We start from the raw sequence: 13,877 nt of genomic DNA, 5'->3' as shown, positions 1-13,877 counted from the left end.
CATTCAGGAACAATGGTCTATGCTGGGGGGAGATACAGCAAAATTACTTACATCATAGCACCAAACGTCAATGACAAGGCTTAAAACATCTTTTCCAAAAAACGACAAAAAAGTTCTCTAAAGAGAAGAATCAAGTGCTTATCTTTTCCTCTATTTAGAATTTTAAGACAAGGGTTAGATCCAGCAAGTACTTATGTTAAAATACAAAGAAAATTTATATTACAGGGAAATTTATAAGTCTTTATTGGAGGGGAAATGAATAAAGGTTGGTTCAGTTATAGTAGTCATACAGCAGCTTATTCTAATTAAAAATCATGCTTTAAAGGTTTTTTTTTTTTTTTTTTGTGAGGAGATCAGCCCTGAGCTAACATCCGCCAATTCTCCTCTTTTTTTGCTGAGGAAGACGGCCCTGGGCTAACATCTGTGCCTATCTTCCTCCACTTTATATGGGACGCCGCCACAGCATGGCTTACCAAGCAGTGCGTCGGTGCGCGCCCGGGATCCGAACCAGCGAACCCCGGGCCGCCGCAGCGGAGCGCGCGCACTTAACCGCTTGCGCCACCGGGCCGGCCCCTAAAGGTTTTTTTTTTTTCTATTTTTTGTGAGGAAGATTAGCCCTGAGCTAACATCTGTTGCCAGTCCTCCTCTTTTTGCTGAGGAAGATTGGCCCTGGGCTAACATTCGTGCCCATCTTCCTCTACTTTATATGTGGGACGCCTGCCACAGCATGGCTCAGACAAGCGATGCATAGGTTTGTGCCCGGGATCTGAACCTGCGAACCCCGGGCCGCTGAAGCAGAGTGTGCAAACTTAACCACTACGCCACTGGGCTGGCCCCACTTTAAGGGTCTTTAATTCCATTAAAATGTTTACATTAGGGGCCAGACGGGGGCACAGCGGTTAGGTTTGCATGCTCTGCTTCAGCAGCCCAGGGTTTGCCGGTTCGGATCCTGGGTGCAGACCTACACAACACTCGTCAAGCCACGCTGAGGCCACGACTCACACAGAGCAACTAGAAGGATATACAACTATGACATACAACTATATACTGGGGCTTTGGGGAGAAAAAAGGAGGAAGATTGGCAACAGATGTTAGCTCAGGGCCAATCTTCCTCAAAAAAAAAAATGTTTACAATAAATACATGAGTGAAAAAACTAGGTTACCAAATTATACACATATTATGATTTATATCCTTAAAATATATAAGTACAAAAAAGCTATGTATGTAAGGCGTGTATGAGTAGAAAAAAGCTTGGCAGTTAGCTTAAAAATCTTAAATTATTATCTTTTGGTGAAGAGGTTATAGGTATGCTTTTCTGATTTTTTCATATTTTTTATAACTGTATATGTTACTTTATGACCAGAAAAAATGAACATTATTTTAAAAAGAATCTTGCCCATATAAAAATGAAAGCCCAGCATCATTCTTTTCATTAATTTGCTTACACACTAAATTCACCAAGTTTACTTGAACACAAATGAGTTCTGGGATGACTAGAAATCCAGAAACACAAAAGAATTAGTCAGAGGAACTAGGAATTTTTAGCCTGGAGAAGAAGAGGAAGGGGTCCCCAAATATCTGCTGGGCTGCAGTGTAGGAGAGAGCACTCAGATTTTCTATGGAACACAAGCGGCAGTTAGCAAAAACACTTTGATTCAATGTAAAAGGAAACCTCTCGACACGGTGGGCTGTACAAGAAATAGACGTCATTGTCTTGGCACCCAGTCAATTTCTGACAAACGAATCACACCCATGACAGGGATGCTGCAGAGACCTCCTCACACTGGCAGGAGGCTGACAAAGTGACTTCTGAACCGCCTCCCAGCACTGTTTCCACAATGCCAGGAGCTGATGCATGTGCTGGGAGGCTTGGAAAGGGGGGATATGCAAACAACTGGGGGGAGCTCTGCTGACCTCAGCTCTAGGGGCAGAAGGCTGAGTCAATGGAGACCTTTAGATCGGCACTGACTTCCCATTTGTTTCCCTTTGGCTAGTGCCTTCCTGATGGTGTTACTTGGGCGCCTGTTACAATCCACTCCCGGGACTGGAGGCACACTTAGCTGCTCATCCTAAGAGTTCGGTGTTCGCACTAAGGACTCTCTATTTGGGGACTGTTTGGGGGCTAAGGGGCAGGGGCTGTATGCCATGAGGTGTCAGGAATCCACAAGAAGATAAATCACTCCATGAGAATCTCCAGGATGATCTCTGAATGCGGAGCGAAGCCTGCACTGGCAGGTTTGTTCTTCCTTTCTTTCTCAGTAACAATCCCCACTGATGTGGATTATGATTGTGATGAGAGGGATGAAACTAAAGGGCATCTTACAACAGGGAGGGAGTGGAAACCCATGTGAACACTTGCAGGGATGATGTTCAGAATACTCAACAACCAGTCCATGGTGGGTACTGACCAGTCAGGATGGATGCTGGCCAATTGGAATCAACCAACATGGCGGTATGGATGGAAATCCACTGATGTGTGAAAGTCTACTCCTCTGAGCTTGAGATACGGCACGTGATGCTGGGGGGAGAGCTCATGAGCTCAGTAATGTTTCCTAAGATTCTATGAACTTGGCTGGTCTCCTCAACCTTGGACCAGCGGCCTCAGTCCCACCGGGGAGCCCATCAGAAATGCAGAATCTCAGGCGCATCTCATGGCAGTGACTCAGATTCTGCATGGTCACAAGGTTCCCAGGTGATGTGCAGCACATTAGGGTCTGGAAGCCCCTCGAGGAATTCTGATAAGGGAAACGGTGCAGACCTGGCCTAATGGAGAGGGAGGCACTGAGGACAGAGACAGCCAATCACGTCTACATCCTGGTTAAACTTCCAAGGTCTTCTGGAGAATCCAGAAACCCAGAAACTGTCCATTTGATGACCAGACCAGCTGCCCTGGGTAGAACACGCTGAGTGGCCTCTCCTCCTGCTGGCCAATCGGTAGCTTCCTCAAGAAAAGAAAGCAAAACTCATCATCTCCTTCCCCCTCTCTCTCCCCACCCCAAGGTATGTTCTTTAATTTTGCTTCCCTGAACTTTTTTTTTAATAATTATGGTAAAATATACATAACATAAAATCTACTATTTTAATCATTTTTAAGTGTACAATTCAGTGGCATTAAGTACATTCACATTGTTGTGCAACCATCGCCACCATCAATCTCCAGAATCCCGCTCTTTTTTTTTTTTTTTTTTGTGAGGAAGATCAGCCCTGAGCTAACATATGTTGCCAATCTTCCTCTTTTTGCTGAGGAAGACCGGCCCTGAGCTAACATCTGTTGCCAAGCCTCCTCCTTTTTTTTTTTTTCCCTTTTTCTCTCCAAAGCCCCGTAGATAGTTGTATGTCATAGCTGCACATCCTGCTAGTTGCTGTATGTGGGACGCCGCCTCAGCATGGCCGGACAAGCGGTGAGTTGGTGCGCGCCCGGGATCCCAAACCCCGGCTGCCAGCAGTGGAGCGCGCGCACCTAACCGCTAAGCCACGGGGCCAGCCCCTCTTTTCTTATATAAATCCTATTTTTGTCTTTGATAGATGGACTCAATCTCCTATTAGTTTCCCTTGTACACAGGCACCTGGTGGGCTGATAATGAACTAGATATGCCTTTGAGGCAATCTTTGACACTGACACCAGGGACCCCAAGGGAGCCCAGGCTACCAGGGAGGGGACAGCATGTTTTGAGTCAGTAAGAAGCAGGGAAGGGGCCTGCCATTTGCCAAGTGCCTATTTTATGCCAGGCACTCACAAAATGTGTGAAAGTTGTGATGCAATAATTCACTTTATTTAGTATTTCATTATTTCTATTCACATGGAGTGCTAAGGAGAATTAAACTAATTATTTCACACCCACTCCTCAGTCTTGGAGCCCCTTGGTCTTCATATAAGAACAGAAAGCCTACGATAGGTCATCTCTGGGTCTTTTCCCCAAAGTCAGCAATTCCCCTTGGGATTCTTAGTGGTTCATCTTCGTGTGGTTTGGGGCACCTTGTGATGTGCAGCTCCTGCCCATTAGCCCAGCAGACCTTGGCCCCCGACTCCAGAAGACCTGCTCTGCCACCGTCACGCTCACCCTTTCACTCCACTCCGTGAGGAACCAGCTCTTCGCACAGGGTCCCATGTCGCAGTTCTCAATGTCATTCGGCCGGAGCTTCATGTTGCATTCCTCGTCGTCAACCACATCCCCAATGTTGCTCACACACTTCACGTCTCGGGTCCTCTGTCCCACTCCACAGGGCACCGAGCACTAAAACATAGCAAGCGTACGTCAGTGGGATGGGCAGCGTTAGCTCCAGGGGACTCTCCAGTTACGGTGCCCTCATCCTCATCACCTGCCACCTGAGCAGAGGACCGTGGTGAGACCCCCTGTGTTGCTGGGTCCCTTGCAATGCGACGCTACCTGGGGAGGATCCCAGCCCTGAAATCTTCACAACACTTTTCTCTAAGACCTTCTTAGATGTCTTGCCTACTTTGTTCCTCTGAGCCTCAGTTCTGTCATCTATAAAATGGGAGAGTAAGATCAGAAGGAGTTGGCTCTACCAGCAGTTGCCAACCTTCACTCCACCACGACGCATGAGAGAGATGAGACCCGTATGCACACGACTCCCAGGGGCTCACCCTTGAAGTCGGCTGTGGGTGATACACTGTAGCCTTAACTCTATGGAGCTATGGGTACTTGTGGTGGAAGCTGTTCAGACCCCACAGGATGGGTTCCGTTCTGGAGAACTCAGGGTCCTTCCAAGTCAGGGCTTGGTGGGGGGAGGTGGGAGGGTGGCAGTGGGTCTTGGAGGGGAAACTCCCGAGCAGGCTGCCCCACCCCACGTACCGAGGTCCAGTCAGTCCGGATCTGCCACTCGCTGCAGATCTTGAGCTGGCAGGTGCTGGCGGTCTCGGGCTTCTCCAGGTGCTGGCAGCGGTAGGGCTGCACCGTCAGGCTTCGGTTGGCGTACACCTGGCGGCACAGAACCTGGCGATGCTGCATGCCCAGGCCACAGGTTTTGCTGCACTCAGACCACTCCCCAATGTCCCAGCTGGCTCAGGAACAAGACAGCGAGAGGGAGAGACCACTTCAGTCAACAAGAAGAGAACACAAGCCCGGGCCGGCTTACACAGGGCCATCAGAATCCTTATGGGTGGTCCTCATCCTAGGCACCACTTAACAGTCTGCCTAAAGGCCATCTGTAAAGGGCTCTGTAAAGGAATGAACTTTGTTCCACATGCTATTTGCCAGCGATTAGGGTCCAGATTCTATAAAATTATAGAAAACTGAGAGGGCATAGATGATTTTTATCTAATAAAAATAATAACTCCAAAGGTTAGTTTAATTACCCCGTAGAACATTAACCCACTTTGGAACTCACTTAGAAATCTTATTCTAGCATTCTTTATTTTTAATTAATTATTTACATATCACTTTCACATATATCCTTACCAGGCTAAACCCTAATTGCTCCCATTTACCAAAGGAAGGGTAGGCTCCCTGGGAGTGGGCTGACCTGCTACAGGCCACGATCTCCTGTGTTAATCCTGAAAGTCAGGTGCGCTTGCTAAATGGACCTCATTTTATGCATAGAGCAAGTCTCCTGTTTCTAAATCAGATGTAGACTGATTTAAAAATTTGATTGCATCTGCTACTAAGGCTCTCTGCACCAGCCACCAGAAGTGACCCACAATAGGTAACGTCACCAGAGAGGCCATCTTACAAGGCTGGGCAAGGGAAGATGTTGCAGGGCTCCTCCTCGGGGGTCGGCTTCATGCTGGAGTCACAGTAGCTCTCAGGAACCTCTTCGTGAGTGCTTCTGTGCACACAGCGAAAAACAGGGTGCTGCGATCCTGCAAGGACACGGAGAGCGTCTGAAGGACAGGCCCACACACTTGATGCTGTGCTGTGGGTGAGATGCACAGAGATCCTGATGGAGAGAGCCACGGAAACGGGACAGTTCACACACACTCCTCCTTCACTGTGCGTTTACACACACCTCCCGCACCAGGGCCTTGCTAGGCTCTGTGGGGCGCAAAGAAGAGTAGGAATAGTTAGTGCCCTCAAAGAGCTTATAACCTACTTGTGGACATGGTTTGAAAGTGCTCAAAGGCAGATAAAAACAATGTTCATAACAGTATAAGACATCACTAGGCAGGCAAGTGATTACAAAATGAGCACATATAATAACTGCTTGAAGATTTTCTGGAGACATCAAAGAGAACGGGTTCTGGAGGGATCAGGCTGCGTCCTAGAGAAAGGGGGTTTGTGTAGCTGTGTGTACGTGTGTCCACGTCACTGAACTGGAACAAACACGCTGGCCTGCAAGTGCCAGGTATATTTAAGAGACAATCAGGTTGAAGCAGAGAAGTAAGGAGACTCAAGAGAGGCTAGAAGAGCAGCCGGCTTCCCCCTTTGTAAATGATCTTATGCACTCCCCCAATAAAGTACTGATCTGACGGTATTCTAGTTATTTGAGTATGTCTGCCTCCTATGAGGTGGCGAGCTTCTCAGGGACAGGATTAGTTCTTGTTTGTCCCCATCACCCCAGTACAGCAGAGTAGCAAGTGCTCAATAAAAGTTTGTTGAATGAATATTTATCAGAGGTCTGATATTTGTTTTAATTATTTTGCTAAAAAAATTATACTAACTGCCTCAGAGTTTTGTTTGTTTGTTTTAAATACACAGCCTACTTTCATTGGTTTAATAAGTCTATTTTGGATAAAAAGTCAGAATTTGTTAAGTGGAATTTCTAGCTCTCAAAAAAAAAAAAGCTGATTCAATTCTGTCTTCCTCTCTCTGCTACCCCCCAGTGGCATCACTGAGGCATTACTACTGGACGTTTACACAGTGAGACATGTAACAGGCTGAATTTCAATTCAACTGTCTGAAGAGTAAGATGCTTTTTCACAAATAACTCCCTACCCCCACCCCCACCCCCAGTGTGGGGTGAACAATTCCTGCTGGGAAGAACACTATCGTTTATTCTACAGCTCTCTCTTAGCTCTGTTGCCCATTGGCCAGGCATTTAGAGTTTCTGAACTTCCAGCTTGCTATAATTCTAATTGTAACTGGAGGAATAACTTTTAAGTAAGTGTCTCAATATTGCATCAGCCATGAAGTGTTTCAGTACTTCTTTAAGCTGATCTTGTGTGACACACTGAGCCCGAGGAGAGTTCTCGTAAGAAGCTTGACAGTTTGTAACACAGTTTTGAATCTGAAATGATCATTTGTTTAAACTACTGTGGCCATAAAAACTTACAATGTAGCTATAACTTGAGACCATTATTTAAAATAACGTTCCAATTAAGCATAATTATTAGCTGAGTAAAAGTAGTACTGACTGTAAAATTAATGGGAGGCAAAAACTTTTGTGGAGTTAAATATTGTCCAGCGACATATCTGCTTCCATTAAGAAGAGAATTTTAATTAAATTCAAGAAATATTAAGCACATTGTGCTGCGTTATAAAGATGAATGAGATTCAGTGCGTGACTCTCAGGGTACCCATCTGGGACCCAGCTATTAAAAGATTAAGTAAAAATCTTACTGTTTAGCTATCCCTGTCCTTTTAGACCACGTGGGTTTCACTTTTATGCTTACAAGTTTGTGGATTGGAAAGCAAAAGTAACTACCCCAACCAGCTGGCACTCAAGTGAGGGGGAAATTTAATATCTTTAGCTAAAAGGATACAGGTTACCATAGGAACGCTCTGTGTCCTGGAAAGATGGGTCCTGCTAGGGGCTCTTTGCACATGGCCACTGCCTGCCTTCCCCCACCCCCTTACAGACTTTACACTTGTCCACGGTACAGCTCCAGTGTTTAGCCAAGGAAACAAATTCAGAAGCGCACTCTCTCTCTGATGGTGAGAAAACACCAGATCTATAATTCTTGACTCCAGTGACCACAACTGTTTCTTTCTTGGGATCACTTTTGATGTCTGTAGAAAGGGAGACTGTCACTCAGAACGGCACCTGGCCATCTCTTCATTGTCCAAGCATGCCATCCAATTATTCCTCTAACTGCCAGCAAGCAAAAATGGGGGGTGGGGGGTGAGGTCAGGTGCTGGCTGGGCTTCAGGCAGCAGGGAAAATATGGGATGAGTTTGGTTGGGTTATATGTTGGGTATATTAATCAAACAGAAATATGTTACGTTGGAGGAAGGAACTGTACACAGGTAGAGGTCAGTGAGGCATTATGGAAAGAAGGACAAAATAAGGAGCAAGAAAAAATTAGATAACGCTAGTCTCGGAACGACAGGAATCAACCGAGCCAAGCCAAGAATTTGACCCGTTTGACAGAGGTGTCGGCAACGACTGGACAGAGTATGGGCCACCCTTGGATGCCGGCAACAGGCCCCTCCCTGTGATGAGGATATCATGATGCTGAAGGCATTTACAAAAAGAGAGACATAGAAGTGTGTGGTCTGGTCAGCTCCCCCAGGAAGGACTGCAGGAGAGTTTGGGAGAGGGTTTGTGTGGGGACAAGCGATGAGGTCACAAGCGGAATGGACTCTTTGTGCAGGAAAGAGCTGGATTGGCAGGCTTGGAATTTCTTGTCACGGCACATGTGCTGCTGACAACCGTGAGATGAGCTAAATGTCTTGTGTATTCACATTGCCTCATCTGCCTTGCATGTGTGAGGCCCTCGCTGCCTGGGGGCAAACCTTAGAGGGAGCAAAGGAGGGGCATCCATGGGCTGCCACCATTTGTCACACGGAAGAAAAAAGGGGGCTAGGAGTACAAGGGAAGGGAGAGGTAGGGGAACAACACATCTCTGTTCTTGTTCTATTTCCAAGGCACCTTTCAGTATCTCTTTGGCCTGAGAGCCTGTGTTGTTTATCAGGGTAAAGAAGAGGATGGACATGTCATCTCAGGCATCTGAGTGGCAGATGTCGTGTATGTGTGTGATGTGTAAGCACAATGCAAAGGAGAAAGGCTACCTTAGAACATTAAACAAAATAATATGGAAATCTAGAGAAAAAGATTCTTCAGTTTTGAATACATCAATCCACATTCTTTATGCCACCAACAGAACATGGATAAAGGCAATACTAGCCTTGCATATCCAAGTATAAAGAGGATGTAAAAACCACCCTCATATCTTTTCTAATAGCTGATATGGACCCCATCTGAAATGTGATGACAATATATTCATTTTTTTCAAGAGACACTTGGGGAGTACCTACTGCGTGTGTAGTACGAAGCCAGGCACAGAGGCTGCTGTAAACTGTACACTCAGGGAGACAGCCGGGCCAGGCAGAGCTGGGACAGAACTGTGTCCCAAATTGCTGTGAGGTCCCATGGAATAAGCGCCTACCTGTGCCTTGCAGAATCAGGAAGGGCTTCACAGAGGAGGCTAGCTCTTGAGGTGTAAGCAGGAGTTTGCTGGCCAGATACCAGAGAGCAGTAAGGGAGGTAGATGTTTTACCTCAGGTGGATCCTACAGACTGGAGGGGTCGAGGTGGGAGCAAAATAACGGGAATCTTTGGATGGATGGGTCCCTCCATCATGTCTGGTGCAGCTCAGATAGAGACCCACTGAATGGCCACCTGGATGAGCACGTGGCATCCGTCTAGGGCACTGAGGACTGTGTGAGCAGCACGAGGGGCGAGCTGGCAGATGGCACATGCTTTTGTCCTTCTCCCATTAAGCTGGTAATGCAAGGCCTTATGGTCCCTGCACAGGGCTGCAGCTCACTCTGCTGGAAAGGCTGGGCCAGGCTGTCTTTAAAGACACAAAATGGAAGAGAATCTTCTACACAAGCCACCCTTGATATAAAACCACATGACAATTCTTATAACTTTCCCTCATTTTCACCTAGTTCTGAGTGTATCCAGTTTCTTTAATGGGCACCACACCACTCCATAATTGGTAGAATATTTCAATAATAATACATTTTTTTGTTGTTATTGTTGAGGAAGATTAGCCCTGAGCTAACATCTGTGCCAATCTTCCTCTATTTTTTTTTTTATATGTGGGTTGCTGCCACAGCCTTGCTGATGAGTAGTGTAGGTCTGTGCCTGGGATTTGAACCCATGAACCTGGGCCACTGAAGTGGAATGCACCAAACTTAACCACTACGCCATGGGGCTGGCCCCAGTAATGATACATTTTGATCTTGAGTTCCTCTGTCAATTATGTTGCATACTGTTTACCTCTACAGTGTCATGGACAGACCCTCGCTAAAATGATTTTGGGCTTAATGCATAATTATCTCTAGCTTTCTGCCTCTGTCAGGACACATTCTACAGGCATTTAATTTTCCCTCACAAAGCTTATAAAAGAATTGGTCTATTGAGTCTCCAGCCCACATTCTTTGCATGTATATTAAGTATAAGCACAATAAAATCTGCACAGTAACACCTCCACAAATCAGCACTCCAGTTATCAAGTCGTTACAGAACTGGCAGAGGTTCCAGGCAAGAAGGGCTCCAGCCCCCAAGAAGAACCAAAGACCTAAATTCTATTCTCAAAAGCCACTCAGTCAATGCTCTTATGAAAAAGGTAAAAACTTCAGAGGCAGTTGTAAAAGATTCTTCCATCTGCTAATTATGTCAAAGTTTCCAAATTTTGTACCCTCAGTATAAGTCTCCTGAAAAAAAGAAAAAAAAAAATCCCCAAAGGAATACTCTGGGGGTGTCACACGGTTTCTCAGCTGCAGAAACTCCTTGGGGACACAGCCTTTCTGTTTCCCTGGTAACCTCCCCTCAAAGAAGGGGAGAAGCTGTTTTAGCATCACAAATGGGACTCTACTACAAACAGGAGGCTATTACCGTATATATGCAGGAAATTATAACCTCACAGTTCATTGATGTATCTTGCACTGAGGATCTACGCCACCTTGAAACAGAGAAGCAGCATCAATTTCTAACCCAGGTGCAGAATGCTGTCAGATAAGGGGTTTCTGACACCACATTCCACATCTAAACTTTGGAGTTTTCAAGGAAACAGGACCCATGGGGCCACTTCACGGTTCAGATTGATACTGCTCTTGACTCCTTTATACACAGGTGTGCTGTGCTGTGAGCCTATCAAAACCTGGTTTTTTAAAAATCCCACCAAACTCCACCCTTCTCCCAAATCCTAGAACTCTATCTTTTCTTTTGTTTGGAGGGACGCCCATGCTTCCTCTGGTGTGTGGTCTCCCTTGTTGCAAGGAGTCAATAAACTGACTTTGTTGGGCTATGGATTTGTCCCTGGTGGTCTTAGCTGATTGGGTTAGGATAACGGGATGAATACAGGATTAAGATTTTACTGGTAGAGCAGGAAGGGAGCTGTAGTGTTGGCGAGTGTAAAAGCTAGGTAACTAACACCCCAAGCGCCAAAAACATGTTTTTTTCTGAGATCCTTAGATTTGAGAACGAGTTTCAACTGGCATTTGTGTAAGTGTTCCACAACCTTGACTTGTACATCAACTTTTAGATCTTGAACCATATGAGCGTATTCTGTGATTATTAATGACACATTGTGCAGGAAAGGGCTAACTGGGTTGCTCAATCCCTGCACATTCCAGAGAAAAGCTTGTCTTCAGAACTGGCCCTTCACCAGGGCTGGAGACAACCTCTGAAACCTTGGAACATTCTGCCAATAGGAGTGTTTTTCTATGTCCTGGGCCATGCTGCATCAGTCTGACAAGATAGTTTGTGCCAACAGTGTGATTCATGGTGAGGGCCTGTTTTTGTATGCCTGAATCCTTGGGCCATATTGTATTAGCGTGACCTCTGGGTGCTGAAGGCCGAGCAGCTGATGTCAGGAGTGCAGGAGCTGCACGCCTACATACTTGAACCCCAATAAGCCCCCTGGACACCAAGGCTCGAGTGAGCTTCTCTGGTTGGCAGCACTGGCTCATGCTGTCACACGTCACTGTTGGGAGAATTAAGCGCATCCCTGCGTGACTCTCCTGGGAGGGGACACCGGAAAGCCAGCGTCTGTTTTCTCCTGGACTTTGCCCCATGTGCCTTTTCCCTTGCTGATTCTAATCTGTATCCTTTCACTGTAATAAATTGTAACCACAAGCTTAGCAGCTTTTCTGAGTCTGAGTCTTGCAAGTCCTTCCAGTGGCTGATTAAGCCTGAGGGTGAGGCCTGAGGTCTTCGGGACCCCCGACCCAACATGACAATAACGAGTCATCTCACAGTGAGGCTCAAGGATGGGAGGGTTTGCCATGTCCCTTGGGTGCCCCCACACATTCCTCGCTTAGGGATCTGCAGAGACCCTCGTATCCCATGCGTGAGCTCACCTTTCCCACAGGTCGTCGAGCACTCCGTCGTCCCAAGCTGTTTCCAGTTGTGATCCCGGCTTCGCCGTGGGGGCTGTGGTGCCGGTGGCACCAAATTGTCTGGATGATGGGAGGAAAATCTATCTGGATGCCTGACTGGGAAGGTGTGTGCTGATTCCGGGGTGAACATTTCAGGTGCCCCACCGTGCACACCTTCCTTCTCCTCATTCCTCTCTTCTCCCTCGTCCTGGCTCCTCCCTTCTGTGACCAGCTGGCCATTGAAAGGCTCCCCTAGGAGAGGCAAGTGCACACACACACACAAGTAAGATCGGACGTCGAGTAGTAAAGAGGAAATTGCTTCAACATTAGAAATCAGGTAGCATGAGATCACTTCTAATTCATAGCACATATATTTAAAATAAGCAGATACTAATTTCTCTAATATTCAAAACATTATTAAAAATGAATAAGAAAAAGATGAACATCTCAGTAGGAAAAGTAGGCAAGAGCCATGGAGAGGCAATTCACATAAAAACAGGCAGCCAGAAGTCATAAAAAAATGTTCAACTTCACTCATAATTTAAAAATTACATGTGAAAACAAGAACAACAATGACAGCTCTATCTACCTAACAATAAAGATTAGAAACTTTGGAAACCCTTAAATGCTAAACCCCTAGTTGAGGGTGCAGGAAAACACACTCATACACTGTGGGTGAGCCTGCAAATAGACACAAATGTTTGGAGAGCAATTTGGCAATACCTATCCAAATTTTAAATGCACATACATTTTGACCCAGTGATTCACTTTCTAGGATGTTTGTTATATGAATATTCCCATTCTTTTACATAAAGCTGTATGCACAAGGAAGGTTACTAAAGCATTCTTTGAAATAACAAACAGTAGAATGGACTTAAATGTCCACCAGTGGTACTGGTTAAAATAAATTATGTTACAACCACAAATGGAATATTATGTTATTTTTTAAAAGAATGAAGCAAATACATGTTGTGACATGGAGATACGACTGATATGTTGTTTGCTGAAAGAGAAAAAGCATAGTAGAATTCAGTTTGTATACACACACACTCACACACAGACGTGGCAGGACATTTTTTGAGAGATTAATTTGTGTTTTGTTCTTTAACTTTGTTCCTCCTCCTTCCCCAGTTCGAGTTGCCAAGCCCTTCCATTTTCTTGCCTTGGATTTTTGCAGGAGAACAAGCGAAAGCTGCTGGAAGTCAACAGCTCTTCCTTCCCACAGTGAAAGCCTGAGCTCTCAGGAAGGATGACAGGTCCCAGAGGGGCCAGCCGAGGGGGAGGAGGAGAGAAAAGTGGAAAGTGCTTTTTGAGAGAGAGATGTTTCCAAGGTGAGTGAGGAGAGGCAGAAGTCTGAGGTCCTGGGGTTCCTGAGCATCACACCCTTCCCTCCACCAGGCAGGGATCTTCCTCATACCTGGAGTGTGTGTAGGGAGCCCCCATATTGACTGAGGTTGAATTTTCTACCAGTTTCAAAGGAGTTTTAAGTTGAGGTTAGATTTAAGTTGATTTATGGAAAAGAATGACATGTGATGTTCGTTGTACACTGAGACTGTAGACAAAGATTCAAATCGGCTGTGAGCATGTTTGTACATGCATAGAGAAGTGCTGCAGAGAATCCCAAAAAATTGTTAAGAGAGAGTCCCTCTG

The 13,877-nt window shown here is 45.9% G+C and overlaps 1 protein-coding gene across 1 annotated transcript in view; it reads right to left on the bottom strand.

The window, feature by feature from the left end:
- The window catches only part of THSD4 (thrombospondin type 1 domain containing 4), a 561,131-nt gene that overhangs the window by 19,589 nt on the left and 527,665 nt on the right, over nt 1-13,877 (bottom strand). The window contains exons 11-14 of the mRNA XM_058541977.1: nt 12,210-12,479; nt 5,693-5,822; nt 4,816-5,020; nt 4,063-4,236 (exon numbers count right to left, since the gene is read on the bottom strand). Of these exons, the coding sequence (XP_058397960.1) occupies nt 4,063-4,236; nt 4,816-5,020; nt 5,693-5,822; nt 12,210-12,479 (779 nt within the window). The remainder of the gene's footprint in view (nt 1-4,062; nt 4,237-4,815; nt 5,021-5,692; nt 5,823-12,209; nt 12,480-13,877) is intronic.

The sequence above is a fragment of the Diceros bicornis genome, chromosome 5, assembly GCF_020826845.1.
Source record: "Diceros bicornis minor isolate mBicDic1 chromosome 5, mDicBic1.mat.cur, whole genome shotgun sequence".
Taxonomy (NCBI): domain Eukaryota; kingdom Metazoa; phylum Chordata; class Mammalia; order Perissodactyla; family Rhinocerotidae; genus Diceros; species Diceros bicornis.
Note: the sequence above shows the minus strand (reverse complement) of the source record. Positions and strands in the feature narration are given on the sequence as shown.